Source organism: Durio zibethinus, chromosome 9 (genome assembly GCF_047325235.1).
Source record: "Durio zibethinus cultivar Kanyao isolate XHJ-2024 chromosome 9, ASM4732523v1, whole genome shotgun sequence".
Classification (NCBI taxonomy): Eukaryota; Viridiplantae; Streptophyta; class Magnoliopsida; order Malvales; family Malvaceae; genus Durio; species Durio zibethinus.
Genome location: NC_143170.1, coordinates 3,249,422 through 3,275,436, shown reverse-complemented (window position 1 = coordinate 3,275,436; position 26,015 = coordinate 3,249,422). Strand labels below are relative to the sequence as shown.

The window sequence follows — 26,015 nt, the reverse complement described above, 5'->3', positions numbered from 1 at the left end:
TGCACATTATCAAAACTGGATTTCCGATAATTAATAACTGTTTCCAACAATTAAGACAATAATGTTATAAGTTGCCTTACTGAAATTACAATAAAACCCCATATCATAGACAGTGTGGACCAATTAGTTGACAAAAATGCCCCCAACCATGTTTAGGCAAATAATAATGTTCCAACGACGAGAACAATTGGTAAATAGTAAAATGGTCCTGGCGGTTCAATAAATTTCGGAACCACTTTTGTTGTGATCAACTTAAAGTGGCTCAACAATTAATCAAGTTTGCATCATACAACTGGTAATTCATGCTATTATCTCATGTAAAATATTATATTTGTATAATATTTTTTATAAAAATTATATATTATAATTTGTATTGATACGAAAATATAAAATATAATTTTTTAATTTTAATAAATTTATATATAATTTTTAAAAAAAATTTTAAATTATGTTATTTTTATATTTTTTATTCGTATCATTTTAATATTATATTATCATATCGTATTTTAAATTATCATATTTAAAAAAAAAATAAAGGATGAGACCTTTTATGTATCTTTCAATGTATCTTGAAAAAAAAGGTCTAAAATCAAATCAATGTGTTAGTCTCTTAAATTAAAATGGAATTGTTTATTTTTTATAATAAATTCAAATAGAATTATTTATGCATGATTTAATAAAATCATGATAATTTTTACGGTTATTTAAAATATTCCAGCCTAGCAACCAAGAGAAGCATATTGTTTTTGCCACTTAAATCAATCCTGGATTGATAATGCTAAAACATTTTAGTACAAGGGAAGGCCCATTTGGATGCTTAACTTTGTTCTTGAAACACAAATACAAATAATTATTCATCTTCAACAGTAGTTGGAGGGAAAGAAATGAAATAGCTGAGAGAGCACCACTCTTATGTAGGGCAAACATTTTTGCAGGTTTTTTAATACATTGTTCTACCGAATTTTTGCAGTTTTTCAAAATGTGGCGACTAGTGAAGGACAAAAATGGTAAAAATACAGGAATATGGGAGGAAACAAATGTGGGGTGGTCAATCACATCTGACCCACGGGGAAAATGCTGCCTGTTCATGTTTGTCATTTTCTTTTACTACAATTCAGTGTTTTTTTGCCACTTTTGATCACCTATTTTCTTTTCCTTTCTTAATTAGGAATAACAATTAGCAAAACATTACATTCCTATATTATAAAATCTAGTAAATTTATACCTGAAAATTGAAATGGGATTGGAGATTGAAAACGTTGCATGAATGGCTGCTAGTCTAAGAAGTTTTCAACTTTGGATTGGTAAAAGAAAAAGGAGGTTCTTGCTATAAAGTAGCATTAACAATGGCAATTGGCATGGCAACCACCACAACTGAGCATGGCCGCCGTATTTATCCACTCCAAAGAATGATTGCGTAGGCGCCAACATACGCAACTCTCACTCCATTTAATGTTAGCCCCTACTTCAGAGGGCTGTTGCCACGTTTTTCTGAAGTTTGAATAGAAAAAAGTTATGAACATCCACTGTCATCCACCCATAAAAGAAATCAGAAAGAAGAATTTGGGGAAATTGGGTACTCACTCAATGCAAAAATCATGACTTAAAATGGGTCTAAATTATTTTTAACATCGAACTCCTTTGAGATCCAAAAAATGCCACTGCTCCTAAAGCTTTGATTGAACTTGATGACTGCTTAATCTCTAGAAGCATACCAGGAATTCCCATAAGCAATACATTCCAACTGAAACGCAAAAGGAAGTTTAAAGAATGTTAAATGTTCAAGATAAAATTTATATCTGAATGTATATTCAAGAAAAAAGTTTATGCTGGAAATAGCCTGGAATTTAGGTTCTTAAACGGCCGGAGGCTTTATAGTGCACATAGTAAACAGTACTAAGCTGCATGCAGTTACCTCAAGATATCTAGACAGCTAGGTCCATATGAAATGATGCTAGTTGGTCATAATAGTCATCCTTGAAGTTGAATCAGATACAAGAAATTCCAGTTATAACACTCATCCTTAAAGTTTAATCATAATTGCCATCTTGATACTTTATCATACGCTGCAGTGTCTGTCAATCCCTAATATACAATTATCTCTTTTTTATGATTATTATTAGACTTGCTCATGGGTTGGGCTAAATCAGATTTGGGTTAGATTTAACATAATATTTCAGTATTTTAAACAAGTTCAGGTTGTTCTGATTCAATTTTTCGGACTTTAATTTTTGTTTAAATTCATTCTTATAAGAGTTTAATAAAGTTTAAATCCACCCAAAGCATTAGTATTTAAAATTATAAAAAAATTTATCTTTTTGTTTATAAATTATTAATTTAATTAATTTTAATTGAATTTATGAGTCATTTGAGTTTTGATCTAATTTAATTTTGTTAAATGTAATTTAAAATTAAATCATTATTTTTTATTAAAAAAATGAGTTTCATTTTATTATAAATAATAAAGTAAATTGTCTTTGTCCATTATAAAAAAAAAAAAGTAAATTGATCTTGTCTTATTATGATAAAATATATTTTTTAAAATTTTTATATCAAGTCTAATCAGACTAAGACCTTAAATGATAAATTCAGTCTTATTTTTTAATCGAATCTTATTTATTTATTTAAATTTATTTAATAAATTTAATATTTATATTCAAATTTTTCAAAATTTTAAACAAACTTTTCAATTAATACGGACCATCAAACCCATAAGATTATACACTTTACATATGCCCTACCTTATCAAAATTTTTCAAAATTTTTTAAAAGTAACTCAATCAGCCATTCAAAGATGCAGGACACATGTCTATATCCAGTTCAGACAACAGTGAAAGAATTATAATACCATCTTGTACGTCTGATATATATTATATTGCCTGTGCTTAATTATGCTCTTACAAAAAAAAGTAATCTCTATTGGATTTACGAATTATCTTGTCTATCAAGAGAGACTATTAATAGTAAAATCAAACTTAGATTTTACAAATAAAGTATTAAATTTACATATTAAAAATTATCAAAATTATATAAAAATAATTAAATTTGTAGAAAAAATTATCAAATTATATTAAATATTATCAAAATAATATCAAAGTTTATTAAAATTGTATCAAAAATTATCAAAGTTTTATTAAAAATTACTCAATTATACTAAAAATTATCAAAATTACATTAAAGCTTATTAAATTTATATCTAAAATTACTAAAATTATATCATAACTTAACCCGATTTTATTAAAAAATAACAAAATTATATTATGATTACTAAAATTTAGTCAATTTGCTATCTCTTTCTCTCTCTCTCTCTCAACATTTTATATAATATTCTTGCTTTGAATCTTTCCTAATTCCCTTTTTTTTTTTCTTTTATGGGACAACCAGACCAAACAATCATTTGAAAGCCATATATGATTTTCATATCATTGGTGATTAATTTCTAGACTTCCACTCAAATTCATAAGAAGAATAGCGATACAATAATCAATTAAGTCGTAAAATGGAATTGCAAATTTTTTTTTTACTATAAATACTACCCTTTTCTTAATACTATTATTTTCAACATTTGGTGCAAAGTTTGATTTGAATTTCATTAATTGTCTGGATATTGTTGTCTTAATAACTACAGCATCATGTCTGTATGATAGCTCAAGGAAATTATTTTTTTCATTATTTAAAAAATAGGGAAATTTTTCTTTTTTTTTTTTTTTCTTATTCTTGGTTGACTGATGCGCTTTGAATTAAATTTAAAGTTAATGTTTGTCTAAATCATTTTTAATTAAATTTTATTTATTTTCGTACTTAATTTAAAATCATCAAAATTTCAATTATAAATTTATATAAATTTAATTAAAAGTACATTATTCAAAATTTTACTTCTTTTTTAAGTCAAGTAATGGAAATGATTTTTTTTCGATAATTTAATCATAATTACAATTTATGCTCAATATTAAAACTTGTTTTCTTAATCATATAGTCTAATGTATCATGTTGAATTTTTTTAGATTGTATTATATACGTTGATATTTGGTATTGTTATGCACCATTTTTTTATGTTTCTATCTAGTTTGATTTTTCTAGACTAAAATAATAAAAAATATTTACATTTTATTATTTTATTTAAATAAGTTTCTTTATTTTTATTGTATCTAAGTAAGTTTTTAATTTTTAATTTACACTTAGATAAATTATTAACCTTTAATTTGCATTACAATAAGCTCTCAATATCTAATTTGTACTTAAATAAATGTTTAACATAAATTAATATTTTGTTTAAAATTAGATTTTATTTAGATATAAATCAAATGATAAAAACTTATTTTAGTACAATAAAAGTGTAGAATTTATTTAAGAAAAATAAAATAATTCAAAAACTTTTTTTATTAAAATTAAAAATTGTTAGTATTTTAGCTATTCTTTTAATAAGTAATGAAACATTTTAGGTGCGTTGTAAGTGAACCTTTGTGATGGAAGGAGCCTTTAATAAATTAATAATAAAATGTGATTTAATAGAGGGTGATATTAAAAAAATATAGAAAAATTATGTATCAAACATTAAAAACAAAACGTCGCTTTTACTAATACAACCAAAATTTAGGCAGAAAAAAATATACTTAATTTGTTGTTCGTTATTGCAAGTGAATCTCCATGAAAATACATATGACCATTACACTTTGATCCTAGGGTTAAGGAAATCAACAATCATTCCAAACGACAAAGGCGGCAAGCAAAATTATATTTGAATTGATATGACGTTAAATTCTTCATTTCAATTATTAAAATTTAATTTAGAATAATTTTAAATAAAAATTTATTATAATAAATATTTTAAATTATATTTTTATAATAATTACATTAATTAAAAAAATTCATATAATCCATATTATATTCTTTATTTGATAACCAAATTATTCAACTACTCATAAATAAAAGTTACAAAATAGTAAAATGTATTTTATAAATATTTATTTTTTGTAATTTGTGAATTTTTGAACTGTTTAACATTGGAATATTTATTTTAAAAATTTTAGGTTTATTATTAATTATTATACCACTAACTATATAAAAAATTCCACCACCCTTTTAATGTTTTTTAAGTTTTAACTTTCAAGTGATGATTATGTTTACTCTTCTTTTTTTATTTTTTCCCTTTAAAATTTCTCAAAGTTGCAAATTGCAAACCTACTACATTTTATTAAAACATTTCAATTATGATTGAATGTTGCAATTTAAAAACTATTTGAATATTTTATTTATTTAAAAAATTTAGAATAGGAAAAGTTATCTCATTTTTAAGATCATAGCAAGTTATCAACCACTAATATGATTTATGAATTAATTTTAAAATTTTTTAAATTTACAAATCACTTACTAATAGAAAACTGTGGATATTTAAACTTAAGTATTTTATATTTAAATCTTAAACCTTAATTATTTGTATCAATTTCTATTGACTTGGATATTTTATTATTATTATTTTAATTTGATGTTCTTTTTTATTTTTTTTTAAATTATCTATTAACTTTAACTCCTAAGGGCTTTTAAATATATCAAAAAATCTTCTATATACACCCTACAAATTTCCTTCAAAAAATATTCACATACTAAATATCAAATTTAATCTTTAATAAATGACGAAAATACTCCCATACCCTCATACAATCCATACCTCATTCTTCTTCTTCCTTTTCATTTTCTTCATTATTTTTCTCCTTTTTCATCAATTTTTCTCATACACTTAATCCTACATCTTTAAAACTAAAACTAAAATATTGAAATTGAGTTTGCTTGAAAAATGAATTTTCAAAAAGTTTTAGGGTTTCTTAGAAATAGATTTTCAAAAAGCTCAAAAGCTTATTGAAAATTCATCGAAAATCTATTTTTCAAGAACTTTAAGACTTATCAAAAATGAATTTTTGAGAAACTTTAAGGTCTTTTGGAAATAAATTTTCATTTAAAGGCTTATGATAAATCTTTAAGTTTTTAGATTTTCAAGAAGTTTTAATACTTTTCAAAAATTCATTTCTAAAATGCTTTTAAACACTTGAAAATCTATTTTCAATAAATTCAATTTCACATAAATTATATCATAAGCTCTAACTTATATTCATATGCATTTTAACCAAATTAATAAAACGCAAGCTAAAAATTTTATCTTTAATCAGTGTAAAACTCAAAAACGTAAATGATTTAAGTTAAGTTTGATGGATTTAGATTTTTTTTTGGATTGAAATTGAAGACAGAAGAAGAGTGAAATGACCAAAAAAAAAAAGAAAAATGGGATGTAGGGTATAATTAGTATAAATAAAAAATTTAAATTTAAAAATATATTTAATAGTGGAGTGTACGGACGGGTTGCAAATAGAATTCTACAATTTTAAATGAACATTGCATCATCCAATACCTCAATGTTTGTTGTCTTCTTGTGAAGAAAATTACCAATATGGGTATGAAGTAAATTGAAAACTCATTCTTTAGTTTAATTTGAAATGAAAAAAATGAAAAAAAAAAAAGAAAAAAGAAGAAGCATATTTAATACTTTTTTATATTTATCTCCAAATGATTTTGAACACGAATGTCAAGAAAACAAAAAAAAGAAACTTTAATAAGAACAAAAATGATCATATTAGGAAATTACCAGCATAAATGATGAACAAATTCTTCCATTTTTTTTTATTTTTTAAGTTACGATTAAAATTTGATTTATTTATTTATTCTTTTATTTTTTAGTGAATTTAGGAAAGTTTAATTCCCTTTTTTATTTGGTGAAAAATTAACATTTATAGAGTATATCATTATTTAATTCATCTATAGTGCAAGAAAGATAATTAGCCATAAAATATATTGTTATTTTTATGGTGGATCACATAGGTAAATATTATGTTTAATAATATTGTAGACACCGATTTTATCCAGGTCTATTATTAAAATTAATAATAATTATTATTATTATATATTTTAAAAAAATAATTATTAAATAATTAAAACAAAACAAAAAATGGCACAAAACAGGGCGACTGATGCCTGGCACCAGCCACCCTGTAGCCGCCACTAGTCGCCTACTCTCCAACCCGACCAATCCCCTGTCCAGCCACCAGACCAGACAACCACCTTACAGTCAACCTACCACCACCTGTTTCCTTTTGAACTTCTTAAAAATCCTCAACTTCTTCTCCTTGATCGGCTATCTCAGATCCTCATCTAAAAAACCTTCAGACCCCCCATTTTCGAAAACTCTCAAACAAGGAACAGACCCCTCTCGAAAAGTCTTCGAATAGATCCTTGAAACCTCTTCCTTCAACAACCCAAAACACCACACCAAACTCATACCCAAACAGAAATGTAAAAATAGAAACAAAAAAATAAAGACAATAGGTTTCCTCGTAGGGATGAACCTCAGCGTCGAGCTCCTTGCAAAAAGAAAGAAAACATATCAGTTTTAGTCTCAAAACAAAAAAAAGAAGAAGGCAAAAACTTTAAGTCCCGATCTACGACGATTGGGGCTGTTTTTGACGAAAAAAAAAGCCAGATCTAAAAAAAAGGCATTGAAGAGAGCTGTCAGAATAATTTTTTTATTTTTCGATGATCGAAAACCATCGGTAATGACCGACGGTGACCCAGGCCGCTGCTGGCACGGTAGTCCGACGACCGGACGACGAGAGCCCCAGAGCTCTCTTTCCCTTTTTTTTTTCTCTAAAACAGAAAAGAATGAACAAAAAATTTTTTTTTAGTTATATATAGGAAAACGAAACTCAAAACGACGTCGTTTAGAGAAAGACCCAAAACGACATCGTTTTAGCCAATGAGGATCCGCGCGTAGACCCGGATCCTACCCGAGATCCGCGCAAATCGATCCGTCAACCCGTTTCAGCCAACCTTGAATCGATCCAGATGAACCGTTAGTGAATCGATCGAACCGGTTTGAACCACCGGACTACCCGAACCGCTGCTAGCGCGGTAGTCCGACGACCCGATGGCGAGAGCCCTAGAGCTCTTTTTCCCTTTTTTTTTTCTCTGAAACAGAAATGAATGAACCAAAAAATTTTTTTTAGTTATATATAGGAAAGCAAAACTCAAAACGACGTCGTTTAGAGAAAGACCCAAAAGGACACCATTTTAGCTAAGGAGGATCCGCGCGTAAACCCAGATCCGACCCGAGATGTCGCGCAAATCAACCCGTCAACCCGCTTCAGCCAATCTTGAATCGATCCAGATGAACCGTCAGTGAACCGATCGAACCGGTCTGAACCATCAGACTACCCGAACCGCTGAATGAACCGTCAAACCGATCAGACCGGTCCAGACCAACGTTGATCTGACTGTTGACTGGTCCGTTCAGGTAAAAAAAAATTTTTTTTTTTTGAATTTTTTATATAATATTACTTTTTTTATTTTAAGTTTTTTTTTTATATTGATGCATGATAATTTTTTTAAATTTGTTAGAACAAATATTTAATTATTTTAATAATAATAAAATTGAAAACAAGTAATAATTAAAAATATATATTAAAAATGTTCAAATAATAATAATAATAATTATTATTATTATTCTTGCCTAGATGTTTGAAGGAATAAAAAATATTTTTCTAAATAAATAATTTCGTCTAGATATTGGAGAATTATTATTAATAAATTTTTATGAAAAATAAAATAATATATATATATATATAAAATTTTAATTAATTTTCAAAAATCATTAAAATCGAACTTGCTTCGAAAATCCGCCTAGATGTTGAGAATTTTTAAGATGTTCATATTTTCTTAAAAACGAAACCTTAAACACTAATTTTTAATTTTCAAAATCCTAGGTTTCTAAAACCTTTAAAATCCAAAATCCCCTAAAATCTAAAATCTTAAAATCCGAAACCCCTAAAAATCTAAAATCCCTTTAATCCAAACCCCTAAAATCCAAACCCCAAAATCCCCAAACCCTTAAATCAAAACCCTAAACCACAAAACCCAAATCCTAAAATCTCCAAACTCTAAAATCAAAATCCTAAACCTTCCATATCCTAAAATTCAAGCCTTAAAACCCTTTAAACCGTAAAACCAAACCTTCAAAACCTCTACTCAAGCCCTTACTCAAAACTTTCTAAAAATCCTAAGGACACGTGTGAAAATTCCATTTGAAGCAATTTGTTCCTGATTGTTGCCTAGATGATGGGGTATTTAAGAAACTTTACTTCGTTAAGTCTTTTCATACAATTCCGTAATTCGCATTAATAATAAGATTAATAAATAAAAAGTATAACAGTAAATTAGTATCTTAAATATAAACAGTCACACCTAAGTTCTACCTAAATGTTGGAGAGTCGGGGTGACCTCATTATACTTAAGAATCTAACTTTTAAATTGCATCTCATTCTACATAACATTCATTGACATACATACGTTACCATGTTATTATTAATAATTATTTGTACTATTCTGTCTTTAATTTTTATTTACTACTTGGTGATAAAATATTTTATAATAAAAAAATAATACTTTTTAAAAAAATTTTGATATTATAAAATAAAATAAAAATAACATTCCGAAAGAAATAATTCTTGATACTCTACCTAGATGTTGGAGAGTCACCAATAATTTTTTATAAAGAGTGTTATTTCATTTTAAGGATTGTTGTGTTAAATCTTAAGCGAAAAGAATTATTTTAAATTATGTCTAGATGCTGGAGAATTTTAAAATAAATTTTTAACTTAAAAATTTTTTCAATATTTTTAAATAAAAATTTTAGCAAAAATATTTAAAAAAAAAAAACGAAGAAAATTAGTATTAAATTTTAAGTCAAAATCATTTTTATCCAACACCGAAAATAGCGCATAATTAAATGGTACCAATTTATGGGCGTTGTGGGGGTGCTAATCCTTCCCCACAAGTAATCGACTTTCGAACTCAACTTGATTTTTTGTAGACCAAAATTTATCTTTTTGATAAACTTTAAACCCGTTTTTATAATTTTATTAAAAAGATAAACTTTTGAGTGGCTAATATTACTTTAACAAAGATTGGTGACGATTTTTTTTTATTTTTTTCGATTTTAAAACACTTTACGTCTAACGATCTTAAAACCGTTACGACAAATATTACTTTTAAAAATAATTCCTATAAAATTTTGATAATTTAAAATTTCTATGGTTAGGATCATTAATTATTATTCGATTAGTTATTCTCTTTTTATAGCTAATAAACTATCCAAATAATAGAAAACTCAATAGCTTGGTTAATACTAAAAATCTTTAAAATTTTTTTAATACTAAAAATATAAATCAAATGATAAATGCTTATTTTAGTGTAATAAAAGTGTAGAATTTATTTAAGAAAAATGAAATAATTCAAAAACTTTGTTTATTGAAATTAAAAAGTTTTAGTATTTTGGCTATTCTTTTAATAAGTAATGAAACATTTTAGGTGCATTGTAAGTGAACCTTTGTGATGGAAGGAGCCTTTAATAAATTAATGATAAAATGTGATTTAATAGAGGGTGACATTAAATAAATATGAAAAAATTATGTATCAAACATTTAAAAAAAAAAAAGTCGCTTTTACTAATTCAACCAAACTTAGGCAGAAAAAAATATATACTTAATTTGTTGTTCGTTATTGCAAGTGAATCTCCACGAAAATACATATGACCATTATAATTTAATCCTAGAGTTAAAGGAAATCAACAATCATTTCAAACGACAAAGGCGGCGAGAAAAATTATATTTGAAATGATACGATGTTAAACTTTTAATTTCAATTATTAAAATTTAATTTATAATAATTTTAAATAAAAAATTATAATAATAAATATTTTAAATTATTTTTTTATAATAATTACATAAAAGTAAAAAAAAATTCATATAATCCATACACATAAAATATATAATACATTAATATTATTATGTAATTATAAATAAAAAGTATATTTTATCGAGTAGGCATAACAATTTTCACTTTTTAATTTAAAAAGTTAGGTGATATTTGGTTTTAAAAAAATAGTCATTTTTTGTTTTTATTTTTTTAAAAAATAAAAAATATGAGTGAAAACGAGTTTGATAATTGAAAATCAAAACAAAACTTTAGAAAACAAGAATGAATTGCTTAAATATGAAAAAAAAAATATTTTCAATTGTGAAAATAATAGTTATACATTACTTTTTTCTCATGTTTTACAAGTTATCATATTTAAATACATTTTAATGTCATTAATTAATAAATATATATTATATTTACAATTAGATAACATTAATAGTAATATCTTTTAATATTTTATTTATTTTTTGAAAATTTTAAAAAATAAATTTTGGTTTCGTTTACTAAATACATTTTTTTTAAATAAAAAATATTTTCTATAAAATAAAAAAATATTTTCTTAAATCAAATGAAACCTTATATTCTTTATTTGATAACCAAATGATTCAACTACTCATAAATAAAAAGTTACAAAATTTTTTTTTTTTATTTTATAAATATTTATTTTTTGTAATTTGTGAATTTTTGAACTGTTTAACTTTTGAATATTTATTTTAAAAAATTTAGGTTTATTATTAATTATTATACCACTAACTATATAAAAAATTCCACCACCCTTTTAATGTTTTTTTAAGTTTTAACTTTCAAGTGATGATTATGTCTACTCTTCTTTTTTTATTTTTTCCCTTTAAAATTTCTCAAAGTTGCAAATTGCAAACCTACTACATTTTATTAAAACATTTCAATTATGATTGAATGTTGCAATTTAAAAACTATTTGAATATTTTATTTATTTATTTAAAAGGTTTAGAATAGGAAAAGTTATCTCATTTTTAAGATCATAGCAAGTTATCAACTAATAATATGATTTATGAATTAATTTTAAAATTTTTTAAATTTACAAATCGCTTACTAACAGAAAACTGTGGATATTTAAACTTAAATATTTTATATTTAAATCCTAAACCTTAATTATTTGCATAAATTTCTATTGACTTGGATATTTTATTATTATTATTTTAAATTGGTGTTCTTTTTTTATTTTTTAAAAATTATCTATTAACTTTAACTCCTAAGGGCTTCTAAATATATCAAAAAATCTTCTATATACAACCCACAAATTTCCTTCAAAAATATTCACATACTAAATATCAAATTTAATCTTTAATAAAATGACGAAAATACTCTCATCCTCTCATACAATCCATACCTCATTATTCTTCTTCCTCTTTTCATTTTCTTCATTATTTTTCTCTCTTTTTCATCTATTTTTCTCATCTATTTTTCTCATACACTTAATCCTACATCTTTAAAACTAAAACTAAAATATTGAAATCGAATTTGCTTGAAAAATGAATTTTCAAAAAGTTTTAGGGTTTATTAGAAATAGATTTTCAAAAAGCTCAAAAGCTTATCGAAAATTCATTAAAAATCTATTTTTCAAGAACTTTAAGACTTATCGAAAATGAATTTTCGAAAAACTTTAAGGTCTTTTGAAAATAAATTTTCGTTCAGAGGCTTATGATAAACCTTTAAGTTTTTAGATTTTCAAGAAGTTTTAATACTTTTCAAAAATTCATTTCCAAAATGCTTTTAAACACTTGAAAATCTATTTTCAATAAATTCAATTTCACATAAATTATATCATAAGCTCAAACTTATATTCATATGCATTTTAACAAAATTAATAAAAAACAAGCTAAAAATTTTATCTTTAATAAGTGTAAAACTCAAAAACATAAATGATCTAAGCTAAGTTTGATGGGTTTAGATTTTTTTTTGGATTGAAATTGAAGACAGAAAAAGAGTGAATGAAAGAGTGAAATGACAAAAAAAAAAAAAGAAAAAGAAAAATGGGATGTGGGGTATAATTAGTATAAATAAAAAATTTAAATTTAAATTTAAAATATATTTAATAGTGGAATGCATAGAGGGGTTGCAAATAGAATTCTACAATTTTAAATGAACATTGCATCATCCAATACCTCAATGTTTGTTGTCTTCTTGTGAAGAAAATTACCAATATGGGTATGAAATAAATTGAAAACTCATTCTTTTGAAATGAAAAAGATGAAAAAAAAAAAAAAAAAAGAAGAAGCATATTTAATACTTTTTTTATATTTATCTCCAAATGATTTTGAACACGAATGTCAAGAAAAAAAAACTTTAATAAGTACAAAAATGATCATATTAGAAAATTACCAGCAAAAATGATGAACAAATTCTCCCTTTTTTTTTTTAATTTTTTGAGTTATGATTAAAATTTGATTTATTTATATATACTTTTATTTTTTAGTGAATTTAGGAAAGCTTAATTCTCTTTTTTGTTTGGTGAAAAATTAACATTTATAGAGTATATCATTATTTAATTCATGTATAGCGCAAGAAAGATAATTTGCCATAAAATATACCGTTGTTTTTATGGTAGATCACATAGGCAAATATTATTTTTAATAATATTACTTTTAAAAATAATTCCTAGAAATATTTTATAATTATAAATATTATAATTATATAAAAGTGAATAAAAAATCCATAATCCATACACACAAATTATATAATAAATTAATATTATCTTGTAATTCTGAATAAAGAATTTATTTATCAAATTGGCATAGCAATTTTCACTTTTATAACTTAAAAAGCTTTATACTTTATTTGATAAACAAATGATTCAACTACTCACAAATAAGTGTTACAAAAATAATAAAAGGTAATTTAAAAATATTTATTTTTTGTGATTTGTGAATTTTGAAACTGTTTAACATTTTAATATTTATTCTAAAAATTTTTAGGTTTATTATTAATTATTATACCACTAACTATATAAAAAATTCCACCACCTTTTTTTTAAGTTTCAAGTGATGATTATGTCTGCACTTTTTTTTTTTTTTTTTTTTTTTTTTACCTTTAAAAATTCTCAAAGTTGCAAATTACAAACCTACTTCGTTTTATTAAAACATTGCATTTGTGATTGACTGTTGAAGTTTACAAACTATTTGAACGTTTTATTTATTTATTTTGTCACAAAAAAAGTTTAGAGGATGAGAAGTTATCTTATTTTTAAAATTAGAGTAAGTTTTTAACCAATAAAAAGATTTTATGAATTAATTTTAAAAATTTTTAAATAAATTTGATGATTTGTGTATTTATATCGTATAAAATATTAAAATTTATTTAATCATATTATATTTTATATAAAAATTATGTGTTATAATTCGTATTGATATAAAAATATAAAATATAATTTTTTATTTTATTAAATTTGTATATTATTATTACTATAATTTTAAATCATATTATTTTTTATTATATTTTTATATTATATAAATATCGTATTATCATATCAATTTTAAATTATCAAATTCATTTTTAAATTTTTAAATTTATAAAAAATCTATTAAACTTGAATATTTGACATTTAAACCTTAAATCTGAAGCACTACCGTTAACTTTTATTGATTTGAACATTCTATTATTATTTTAATTTGATTTTTTTTCATTTTTTAAATTATCTATTAACTTTAACTCCTATTTTTAAATGAACATTACCTCATCCAATACCTCAATGTTTGTTGTCTTCTTGTGAAGAAAATTACCAATATGGGTTTGCAATAAGTTGAAAACTCATTCTTTAATTTAATTTGAAATGAAAAAGATGAAAAAAAAAAAAAAAAGGGAAGAAGCATATTTAATTCTTTTTTATATTTATCTCCAAATGATTTTGAAATTAGTTAATTGCACGAATGTCAAGAAAAAAAAAAGAAACTTTAAGAAGTACAAAAATGATCATATTAGGAAATTACCAACATAAATGATGAACAAATTTTCCGTATTTTATTTTATTTTTATCCTTTGAGTTACGATTAAAAATTGAATTATTTATACATTTTTTATTTTTATGTGAATTTAGGAAAGCTTAATTTCCATTTTTATTTGGTGAAAAATTAACATTTATATGGAGTATATCATTATTTAATTCATATATAGCACAAGAGAGATAATTTGCCATAAAATATACCATTGTTTATATAGTAGATCACATAGGTAAATGTTATTTTTAATAGTATTACTTTTAAAAATAATTCCTAAAAGCTTTTGATTATTTAGAATTTCTATGATTAGGATCATTATTATTTGATTAATTATTCTCTTTTTATAGCTAATTAACTATCCAAATTATAGAAAACTCAATAAGTTTATTAATACTAAAAACTTTTAAAATTTGCTTAATAAAAATAATAAAAAAAAAAGATAAATATAAAAAAGATAACTTATTGGATTAATTCATCAACCCTTCCAAAAAATAATATTTAATAAAAATTTAAATTTAAATTTAAATTTAAATTTCACTATTTTTTGTGGCGGCTCAACGTAAAAAAATTAATAAGATCTGACGTGTCAACAACGGAGATAAGTGGTCCACAAAGGACTAAGTTGGCGCAGTATTTAATCCCCCAACACCAAAAGGAGAAAGAAAAGGAAACACTTCCTGTCTTCTTGCATTCGTTTCCGTTTCAAAAGTGTAATATTTATTGGCACCCTTCCATCTGCATCTCTCTGTTCCATTTCACTGCAAAATCAGCTCCAAACCCTAGAATTTGATTTGAATCGATCAAAAACAGACCAGGTGATAGTATTAACTCGTCATAATCTTTTTTTTTTTTTTATAACTTGGCTTAGATTTGTATTTTGACTTGATTAGACGTTCACTTTGAAAGACTTATGTAACTTGTTGCCTTCTTTTTTACTTTTTCTTTGTTTGTTTCGATTTGCAGTGAATTTGATTCGGAATTATTTTCTAAATAGCGGCATTCTTTGTTTATTAATTATAGATTGTTGAAATGACCAATTTTTAGTGGTTAGTTGGTAATATGATGCATGTTTTAATGGAGAAATTCCATTTTAGGTCTTTTACTAATGGTATACAATTGTTTCTTTTTAGAAGCAAGTATTAATGCTTAACTAACTTGTGGATATTGATAATGGCAAATTGTGGTTCTATAACTTGTTACTGAGAGGCTTCAATTGTGTGTTTTAATGGGCGCAGATTGATGGCACTTGTTTTTAAGGCAGGCCCATCATATTGTATCCGTAGTGATATAAGACGGGGTAGAACCGGAAAGGATTTAGCTTTTGTTGAGGCTCCTGTAATGAAGGAAAAATCTGTCAGTTTTTGTTCCTTATCATGCAACAATGCTAAGATAGCACGGATCTTCCCTTTAGGAACTGTGGGATTTGGAAGCAAGAGAAGGAATAGTGTGATTGTTGCAGCAAGCCCTCCCACAGAGGATGCTGTGATTGCTACAGAGCCGTTGACAAAAGAGGATCTTGTTGGATACCTTGCATCTGGATGTAAGCCTAAGGAAAATTGGAGGTAAGAATTCCCCATCTTTGTTTTGTTTGGATTAGAGTACTTTTTATGCTTTTTTATTCTACTTGAAGATAAAGTTATCTTATCATTTCATATTGTCCTTTTTATGTTTATCAGCTGTTGTATTACCAGTCTCACCCATGATTTTTCAAGAACCCTTTGTTGCCTCTATAACTTTGTGATGTCAATAGCTAGCATATTTGGTCCTTGATATGTATTTTAGTATTTATATTGGATCCTATTCTAGTTTAAATCTTTCCATTAACCCAATGGTCTTTCTATATCTGTACTTGTTCACTAATGCAACTATTTGGTTTTCTCAGGATAGGTACAGAGCATGAAAAGTTTGGTTTTGAGTTCCAAACTTTGCGACCTATGAAATATGAACAAATAGCAGAATTGCTTAAGGGTATTTCAGAGAGATTTGATTGGGATAAAGTAATGGAAGGTGATAATATTATAGGACTTAAACAGGTAAACTGATTCTCTTTAGTTATGGTGCTTCATTATGCTATATTAATGGTAATGCCAAGCAATTCTATATAGTAAGAGGCTCCTAGTTTCTTTTTTTTTTTTTTTTCTAAAATGTTTCTATATTACAGGCTACCATCATTTTTGTTTTCATCTTGATTGTCTAAGGAATTTTTGTGAAACTTTTACCTTTTGTGGGCTAGGGGAAGCAAAGCATATCACTGGAGCCTGGAGGGCAGTTTGAGCTCAGTGGTGCACCTCTTGAAACTTTGCATCAAACATGTGCAGAGGTCAATTCACACCTCTATCAGGTCAGTTAAGGACAAAAGAATAAAGTCAAATTCATGCAACCTTTTAACTAAGTTATACATTCTTAAGAAATTGCATGCTGAACTAGCATTTATCAAGAATTCGTTTCTGTTTATAAGCTCAAGAATGGTGCCCTCTAAATAGAATGTGCTTTGCATGATAACTTCTAAATCATCTAAATTAAATTGTCTAACACACTTTGAACTTGTTAGAAAGTAATCACTTTTAAAATAATTTCTAATTATGTGCTTTTTTCTTAATTTCTTGGTTCACACTCTCTTTACCTTTCAAGTTTCACTTAATAATATATCATGCCTATGTTACCTGCTACTAGGTTAAAGCTGTTGCAGAAGAAATGGGAATTGGATTCTTAGGGATTGGTGTCCAGCCCAAATTGGGAATAAAGGACATACCTGTTATGCCCAAGGTATAACTGATTACTCTTTCCAGTTTTAAAATTGACTGAAAAGTAGTAAACACATATTGTCTGATGGATGTATTAAGTGATATGTGTTTTCCCCCATCTTTTTTCACCTTTGCGATAGTTGATCTTTGCTTTTGCAATTTTATCATCCAATCATACTATTGTAGTCTGATATATTAATATTGCTCAGGGAAGATATAAAATAATGAGAAATTATATGCCTAAAGTTGGTTCATTTGGGCTTGATATGATGTTTAGGACATGCACTGTTCAGGTAAGGTGAATTTTACATTTTCAATTATCCAGCTTTTCTGAAGCAGATCCTCTAACTTTTTCCACCTCTATAATTAATAATAGGTTAATCTGGACTTCAGTTCGGAAGCTGACATGATCAGGAAATTTCGTGCTAGTCTTGCTCTGCAACCTGTGAGAATGTTATACTTTGTCTTCCCCTGAAATTCTCTGCTTTACTTTTTTCTAACTAGTGAAGCAAATGAAACAGATAGCGACAGCTTTATTTGCAAATTCCCCATTTACTGAAGGAAAGCCAAATGGTTACCTAAGCATGAGAAGGTTTTGAAAAGTTTTAGTATATAGTCATTCTTTCTTATTCTTCTGTGTTAAACCATTTAGTGATTTTTCTTTTAAAAATGAATTTGAACAGTCAAATCTGGACCGATACTGATAAGGACCGTACAGGCATGCTTCCATTTGTGTTTGACAACTCTTTTGGGTAAGCTTTGTTTGTATTGCACGGTACATTCAAGTGCTCTTTGACTACAAATTTATTTGCTTAGAAAATCCTGTCCTATTATTGTGAACATTTTCATCTATTAGATCCTTGTGAGAAATCATCCTTTCTTCTATCTAGTTAATTTCATGATGGTATTTTTTTTATGTGCTGCAGGTTTGAGCAATATGTTGACTATGCTCTTGATGTTCCAATGTATTTTGTTTATCGGAAAAAGAAGTACATTGACTGCACTGGAATGACTTTCAGGGTTTCCTTCTTTCCTTGATATAGTCTTGTAATTTGAAGCTTCTTCTGTAGCCATTCTCTTTCACTCATGCATTCAAGCCTCTATGTTACTCCACATTCTTTTCTATAAAATCTTGATAAACTTTTTGGCCTCAAAATTTTTTTGTTGTGTCAGAATAACACTGTTCATGTTTTAGGATTTTATGGCGGGAAAACTTCCATGTATTCCTGGTGAACTGCCAACCCTTAATGACTGGGAAAATCATTTGACAACAATATTTCCAGAGGTCTATTGCTTAATTCGATAGTGATTTGCTTAAACTTCATATTTTCCTTTAAGCCACATGTAATTCTTTCCATTCAGGTTCGACTGAAGAGATACTTGGAGATGAGGGGTGCTGATGGAGGCCCTTGGAGGAGTTTATGCGCTCTGCCAGCATTTTGGGTAATTGGCCCTTTTATGTGCTTATGCACAATCCCTAGTAGTACCTGTGGAATGAAAATCAGTGTTTTGACTGCATTATATAAGTTGAAAACACACTTAAGGCTATGTGGCTGAATTTGAATAACATTATTTGGTGTTTCCAGCTTCGGTTGGTCCACGTTGATATGGCTGTTGAGTGGACATGTGTAATAGTCCTTTGTTTTTTGGTGCTAGATATATTTACTAAACTGTATAATGATTTCTCAAGCATCACTTTTTCAACATTTCTATTACAACCATGTAGCTTATCCTTGAAGGGTAAGTTTCCTGCTGTGTAATTTTGATTCAACAGGGCATGTGTTGTGCCTATATTAATATGACTCTGTACATTTTCAACTTTCTCATGATCCATATCTTCCTATTCAAGATTTCTGCATGCTTGCTCTCTTGCTTGTTGAAGTTACAATATTAACTGTGTAATTTCTGCAAAGGTGCTCATTTCAAGTTTCATTCTTTTTTCAGGTAGGTTTGTTATATGATGAGGTCTCACTCCAGAATGTTTTGGACATGATAGCTGATTGGACTCCTGAAGAAAGACAAATGTTGAGAAATAAGGTAATTGAAACACTCCCCTAGCAAATAAATTATATGTCCATTTAGGAGGTGAAGAGTGTTTCCTTTTTTGTTATAAGCACTTTATGTCCTTAGATGTTCTAGGCTTGTATTAGTGTCAGTCTTATCTGCATACTTTCTGCCGTTTATTTTTAAAGCCCCAGCCATTCCCTGCAAGCAACCAAGTGGGTGTTAGTCTAATTTAGTTATTCTGGTTTTGTTTTACAACTTACTCTCAAGTCTCGATTTTTGGAGTGCAACTTAAGAATTCTCTGGTAAAATATTGATTCAAAGTTTTGCTTAGTTTATAATATTGAGATACATGCATACAACTTTCGCTTTGTCCTTCTGCAGTGCTATGACTGCAATTCTAAGTTCAAAGTTCTGTCTGGTAGGTTCCAAAGACTGGTCTAAAGACACCATTTCGGGATGGGTTTCTGTGGCATGTAGCAGAAGATGTTTTAAAGTTGGCAAAGGTAACATAGGATATTTCTTTCTGTTGTTTGCATTTGAAACCCTAAACTAGGCTTTTATTATTTCTACTTCTACTATGGTAGATTTTATTTTATTGTTTTTTAATTCAAATCCATTGTCATGTAGGATGGCTTGGAAAGAAGGGGCTTCAAGGAATCAGGGTTCTTGAATGGGTTGGCAGAGGTGGTTAGAACAGGTACCCAGTTGAGAGGTTATGTATTGTTTACATTTTTTCGTGGTATTTCTGTTTGCCAAGTCCGAGGTGTCAACCCTACCGACACATACTTATTTTGCTTAAACACCCCTTTCCCCTAGAGATAAAAAAACAAGGGATGCTGAGATAGTTGAAATATTTCTATAGTTGAAGACTGTAATTCCTCATCATTCATAAGATTGACGGTCATGAAATAATAATAATGTGGCAGGTGTAACGCCAGCTGAGAAGCTTTTGGAGTTGTATCATGGGAAGTGGGGACAATCTGTTGACCCTGTTTTCGAAGAGCTGCTTTACTGAGATGAATCAGAGTCTTGTGGTACCTCAGCAAACATCTTTTGTTTGTAATTCGCTGTGTGACTTTGGATGTAATCGATACTTGCGTATTGAATGCTTTTATGTGCTTTTTACAGGAATAAATTATGATGTAAAACGTTGTTAGGAGGATTCTGATGTAACTGTCATTGAATGTAAGAAAGCATCATATGATATCGCTTTGTAACATTAGGTTCTTACAGTGACAATTACATGCGTTGTTGTGGAAAAAGATGTGTGGCCTTTGGGTATAGATGAGATCAGAGGCATGGAGATGTCTAATGCTCCTTTCAAAGGTAAGTTGTTGCTGGCAATGATGAACGGTCAATATCTTTGGCTTCTTTTTTCTGTTCGTAGAAATTAGCTGCACGGACACCGCCGCCGCCATCTTGCCGGCTTCGGCGACTAATTTCCGTGCTCTCTCTCTATAATTCCGATCATCATTACCTTACTGTCTCAATTCTGTACAACTAATCTATAACCTTAATCATGTTAGGGATGGCAACGTAACTCCGTTGGAAGACCAATTCGATCTTTTCAAGACCGATTGTATTTTTTTGAAAATTTGACTTCGGATTGGATAATAATAATAAAAAATAAAGTTGATTTTAGATAAATTCGATTTGATTTAATTTAATATGTATATTTTAATTATTTATTTAATTATATATATTTATATACAATTGATTTTATATTTATATTTTAAAATAATATTTTATATTTTAAAAAAATTTTTATTAATTTTGAGTCGAATTGAATTAAATATATTTTATATAATATCAAATCAAGTCGTATTTATATATATTAAAAAAATAAAAAATTATTCCTAACCATGTTACCTGAAACGTGAGTTGCGTATAAATCTTGATGACATTATTTTTTGGGTTGCATATGTATGGGAAAGCAAGAAGAAGATACGTGTAACAAAGATAAATCTTAACTGGATAACAAGCTAGAGTGGTTGCTGTCGAGGGAACAACTTGACATATTTGTCTGAATTTAAAAAACAATGTCTCACCTATTTCTCATACCACACTTTTGGCGTAATAATCAAAACTGCCCTCACAAATTCTAAATATATTATGAGTAAAAAAAAAAAACCTCGAATTATTTTTATTTAATATTATTACATTAAGTTTACAAATTTATTATGTGTTAAAAAAAACTTAAAACTGCTTTTTGTGTATTTACTTTTTGTAGGAAAATCAGCGACTAATTTTTAATTATTTATTTACAAATATGTTATTTGATATGTATAAAAATAACTTTAATAATTTTTAATTGTTTATTAATTTCATAAATATTAAATTTATATTATAAGTTTTATTATATGCAAATTTTAATTAAATATTCTTAATAAAATTTAATTGTTTATTAATTTCACAAATATTAAATTTATATTATAAATTTTATTATATACAAATTTTAATTAAATATCCTTAATGAAATTTACTTTTAACCATTACTGTATTACCAATTGTTGCAACAAATATAATAGTCCTAGCTTTATCATAGTAAATTAAACCAGAATTTCTGTGTATTTTTGTATGATTTAAAATTTTTTTACTTTACTACTGGCTACACCCTCCATTACAATTATCCATTTTTCTTTCATCACATCAAACAAAATCTCTATTCATCCCTAAATTAAGCCAACAAAATGTGAAACTTGTTACTCTCAAATGTATTTTGGTAATATATTCGATGGAATGGAGGGGTGGGGGGGGGGGGGGAGGTTGAGCATCGGATTCCAGCAAGTAGGCAACTATTTGGTTGTGCTGTGAGGGCCTGGAAAGGGGGGGCCCTGACAGATTAGTTTTATTTTGAGACGAGACAGATGAACTCTCTCATCCCTCTTAACAATTGAATCATCTTTGCCACCTCCTCTCATTACCTTTTTCATCTTATTCTTAACACACCTAATTTGATCCTTAAATCAGACATCCAATCTTTTAATGATTTCTAGGCTTTAACCACCTTATCAACTTGCCAATGTTTAATTCCTCCTTCTTCAATATTGTTTTATAAGTTTTTTTCAACACATTGATAAAGTTTGTCCATACATAATTACAACTAAATTAATACTAGAGGTTCTACTGACAGTTTTTTAATTATTAAATCAATAAAAAATAGTAATAATTTCTCAAATTAAGAGAGTCAAAGGGAATCCAAATATATATATATATATATATATATTAACGAGCATACTGTGAGAAGTAAAAAAATTGACATATTTTCATTCGGAATCGTATTAAAGTTTATTAATATAATGAAATTAAGATTTAATTCACTTGGTTTATATAATTATTTTTAAAAAATTATATTTAATTTGTTTAAAGTTCAAATTTTAACATTTATAATCTCTTTTCCTATTTCAAGCTATAATTTTTTTTAAAAATATAAACATTTATGATTTTCAATCTGAAAGAGATGCAATCACCCATTTAAGTTATTGGTAATCAAAAGGGATGTGCTCATAGTATGATCATATTTGCTCACAACTATAATTATAAGCATGCAAGTGTTGATTTCTGTTCAGTCAGACATTCATAGGAAAAGCAGAATTAATGAAGGTGTGATCAGGGGAGTCAATTTAAAGAAATGGGTATTTAGCTTTAGAAATATTGCTGATGGCAGATGGGGAATCACATTGGAGTTGGAGGATGGGTTGGCCATTTTTTGATTGAATATGGCCAGAGCAACCAACATGCATCTCACTGTCTCCTTCAATATCCAGCTCATAAAACTCTCATTGAAATTTGACAAGTCCTCTTCCAAACAAAGACACATGAAAACTATTTATTAATCTTTATTTGACAATAATTATATTTTTCACTAATCAACATAGAAGAAAAAGAACTATCATTGTCACAATCTTCACACATCCTCCTATATCTGCTCTATATCTGCTCTTTGCCTATATAAGGCCACACCTCCCCAAGTTCATTGTTCAGTGCTCTCTCTTCTTCTTTTCAGTTCTTGAACATTTTGATCAAACACTAATTTCCTCTTAGTTTAAAATATCAAGAAAATCCCATCACCAAAAGAATGAGAGAAATTCTCCACATTCAAGCTGGTCAATGTGGTAACCAGATTGGTAGTAAATTTTGGGAAGTTGTATGTGATGAACATGGCATTGATGCCAAAGGAAACTATGTTGGTACATCTCGTGTTCAGCTTGAGAGGGTTAATGTTTACTACAATGAAGCCAATGGTGGCCGCTATGTGCCTAGAGCTGTACTAATGGACCTTGAGCCAGGAACCATGGACAGCTTGCGAACTGGCCCTTATGGACAACTGTTTAGACCTGATAACTTTGTTTTCGGCCAAAATGGAGCTGGGAACAACTGGGCCAAGGGACATTATACTGAAGGAGCTGAATTGATTGATTCTGTTCTTGATGTTGTTCGTAAAGAGGCTGAGAATTGTGATTGCTTACAAGGTATATATACACTTCACCTCTGTCAATTCTACATTTCAAGCAATAAAGATTAAAGACACATTTTATTGATAAGATATTTGATGTTAGAGATTTTCAGATTGCTTCATGTCCGTTAGTTGTCTGAAGCAAAACTTCTTTCCTAATTAATGCTTTAACTTTCTTCACTATGCCTTTAACATTTAAACTTTTAGTCATTAGTTGTTTGGTGTTTTCTAATAAATCTTACATGTAACTGTGATCAGGCTTTCAGGTTTGCCATTCTCTGGGAGGTGGAACTGGGTCAGGAATGGGAACACTGCTGATATCAAAGATCAGGGAAGAGTACCCTGATCGGATGATGCTGACTTTCTCAGTCTTTCCTTCACCCAAAGTCTCTGATACCGTGGTTGAGCCCTACAATGCGACCCTCTCCGTGCATCAGCTGGTGGAAAATGCAGATGAATGCATGGTCCTTGACAATGAAGCTCTCTATGATATCTGCTTTAGAACTCTCAAGCTCACAAACCCCAGCTGTACGTTGAAACACAACTTTTCCTATTTCATTCATTTATCTTCTTGTGCATGTCAGACCATAGCTTCATTTTATACAAGCCATACATATAAAAAAGACGCAATCCTTAATTATCATAAAACTACGTAATTCAATGAGATTCAATAAGAGATTTAGATTTGTTTATTATTTGAGATTCAAAGTGTATACATAAATTAAGTTAACAAATGAACTCAAAATTTAATTTAATTTGTTTATGCAGTCACATTTAAAATATTACATCCAACAAATATGATGTTTAAATTTAAATTTAAATAATCCATTCTCTTTTTTTTAATTCTTTAAGTTGCTCAGTTTCTATTATATCTTCATTTTAATTTAACAAAAAAAAATGTTTAAAATAATTCAAGCATCTAAAATTCATCTAAATAAATTAAGTTTTCCTTGTTTTAAATAAATAATATTTTATTAACAGTTGCGTGATTTATTAATAGAGTATTGAACTTTTAATTTAGAGATCAGAGTTTAAATTTTGATAATCTCAAATAAAAAATAAATAATATATTTAAAAAATTCCTGCCAGCTAAAGCAGGGTCCAAGGTTTGAGGACTCAATGCACTTTCTATGTCAAATTGCAAAGCAACCAATACATTTTTCACAAAAATTTAACTAGTAGTAATGAGATCTTTTTTTGTGCATGTATATATGAACAGTTGGTGACTTGAACCATTTGATTTCAACAACCATGAGTGGAGTCACATGCTGCCTTCGCTTCCCTGGGCAGCTCAATTCTGATCTCCGAAAACTAGCAGTAAATTTAATCCCATTCCCACGCCTACACTTTTTCATGGTTGGTTTTGCACCCTTGACATCCCGTGGCTCGCACCAGTACCGTGCACTAACAATCCCTGAGCTCACTCAACAGATGTGGGATGCCAAAAACATGATGTGCGCTGCTGATCCTCGCCATGGAAGGTACTTGACAGCCTCAGCTATGTTCAGAGGCAAAATGAGCACCAAGGAAGTTGATGAACAAATGATAAATGTGCAAAACAAGAACTCTTCCTACTTCGTTGAGTGGATTCCTAACAATGTTAAATCCAGTGTTTGTGACATTCCACCAACTGGGTTAACAATTTCATCAACATTCATGGGGAATTCCACGTCCATCCAAGAGATGTTTAGGCGTGTTTCGGAACAATTCACTGTCATGTTTAGGAGAAAGGCGTTTCTGCACTGGTATACCGGGGAAGGAATGGACGAAATGGAATTCACGGAGGCTGAGAGTAACATGAATGATTTGGTCTCCGAGTATCAGCAGTATCAAGATGCTGTGGCAGATCAGGATGGTGAAGAGCATGAGGAGGCAGTGGAAAATTAAGGGGTTTCTTTTTTCTTTTTCTTTTTTTTTTCGACTTATAGCCATGGCCAAAAACAAAAGTGGTGTTTGGGATTATTTTGTGATTGTCATTTGATGCTTAATAAGGGGGCCATGTTTCATTTGTGTTGGGACTTTGCTGTCCTTTCA

General features: G+C 27.8%; 2 protein-coding genes across 3 annotated transcripts; both read left to right on the top strand.

The window, feature by feature from the left end:
- Window positions 1-15,435: 15,435 nt before the first annotated feature.
- Window positions 15,436-20,742, top strand: LOC111306558 (glutamate--cysteine ligase, chloroplastic-like). 2 transcript variants are annotated; one of them, XM_022904391.2, is made up of 17 exons: window positions 15,436-15,589; window positions 16,010-16,336; window positions 16,657-16,807; window positions 17,008-17,115; window positions 17,448-17,540; window positions 17,728-17,811; window positions 17,895-17,963; window positions 18,040-18,110; window positions 18,202-18,270; window positions 18,445-18,538; window positions 18,714-18,803; window positions 18,881-18,961; window positions 19,463-19,555; window positions 19,948-20,028; window positions 20,153-20,222; window positions 20,452-20,559; window positions 20,654-20,742. In XM_022904391.2, exons 2-16 carry the CDS (start codon window positions 16,014-16,016, stop codon window positions 20,538-20,540), a joined length of 1,566 nt encoding a protein of 521 aa, XP_022760126.2. In that variant the 5' UTR covers window positions 15,436-15,589; window positions 16,010-16,013; the 3' UTR covers window positions 20,541-20,559; window positions 20,654-20,742. The 2 variants fall into 2 exon arrangements, with proteins under 2 accessions (XP_022760126.2, XP_022760119.2); XM_022904384.2 differs by having other exon boundaries at window positions 20,452-20,742.
- Window positions 20,743-23,495: 2,753 nt separating this feature from the next.
- On the top strand, window positions 23,496-26,008 carry LOC111306548 (tubulin beta-7 chain-like). The gene is made up of 3 exons (XM_022904376.2): window positions 23,496-23,997; window positions 24,240-24,509; window positions 25,201-26,008. The coding sequence occupies exons 1-3, from the start codon at window positions 23,604-23,606 to the stop codon at window positions 25,866-25,868; spliced, it is 1,332 nt and encodes a 443-aa protein (XP_022760111.1). The 5' UTR covers window positions 23,496-23,603; the 3' UTR covers window positions 25,869-26,008.
- Window positions 26,009-26,015: the final 7 nt, after the last annotated feature.

Bases quoted from the DNA above. Each gene is read 5' to 3' on its own strand.
- LOC111306558 (XM_022904391.2), top strand. From the start codon at position 16,014: ATGGCACTTGTTTTTAAGGCAGGCCCATCATATTGTATCCGTAGTGAT. The intron at 16,808-17,007 runs GTAAACTGATTC...TTTGTGGGCTAG, and splicing joins ATATTATAGGACTTAAACAG to GGGAAGCAAAGCATATCACT. The intron at 17,116-17,447 runs GTCAGTTAAGGA...ACCTGCTACTAG, and splicing joins TCAATTCACACCTCTATCAG to GTTAAAGCTGTTGCAGAAGA.
- LOC111306548 (XM_022904376.2), top strand. From the start codon at position 23,604: ATGAGAGAAATTCTCCACATTCAAGCTGGTCAATGTGGTAACCAGATT. The intron at 23,998-24,239 runs GTATATATACAC...AACTGTGATCAG, and splicing joins GAATTGTGATTGCTTACAAG to GCTTTCAGGTTTGCCATTCT. The intron at 24,510-25,200 runs GTACGTTGAAAC...ATATATGAACAG, and splicing joins CAAGCTCACAAACCCCAGCT to TTGGTGACTTGAACCATTTG.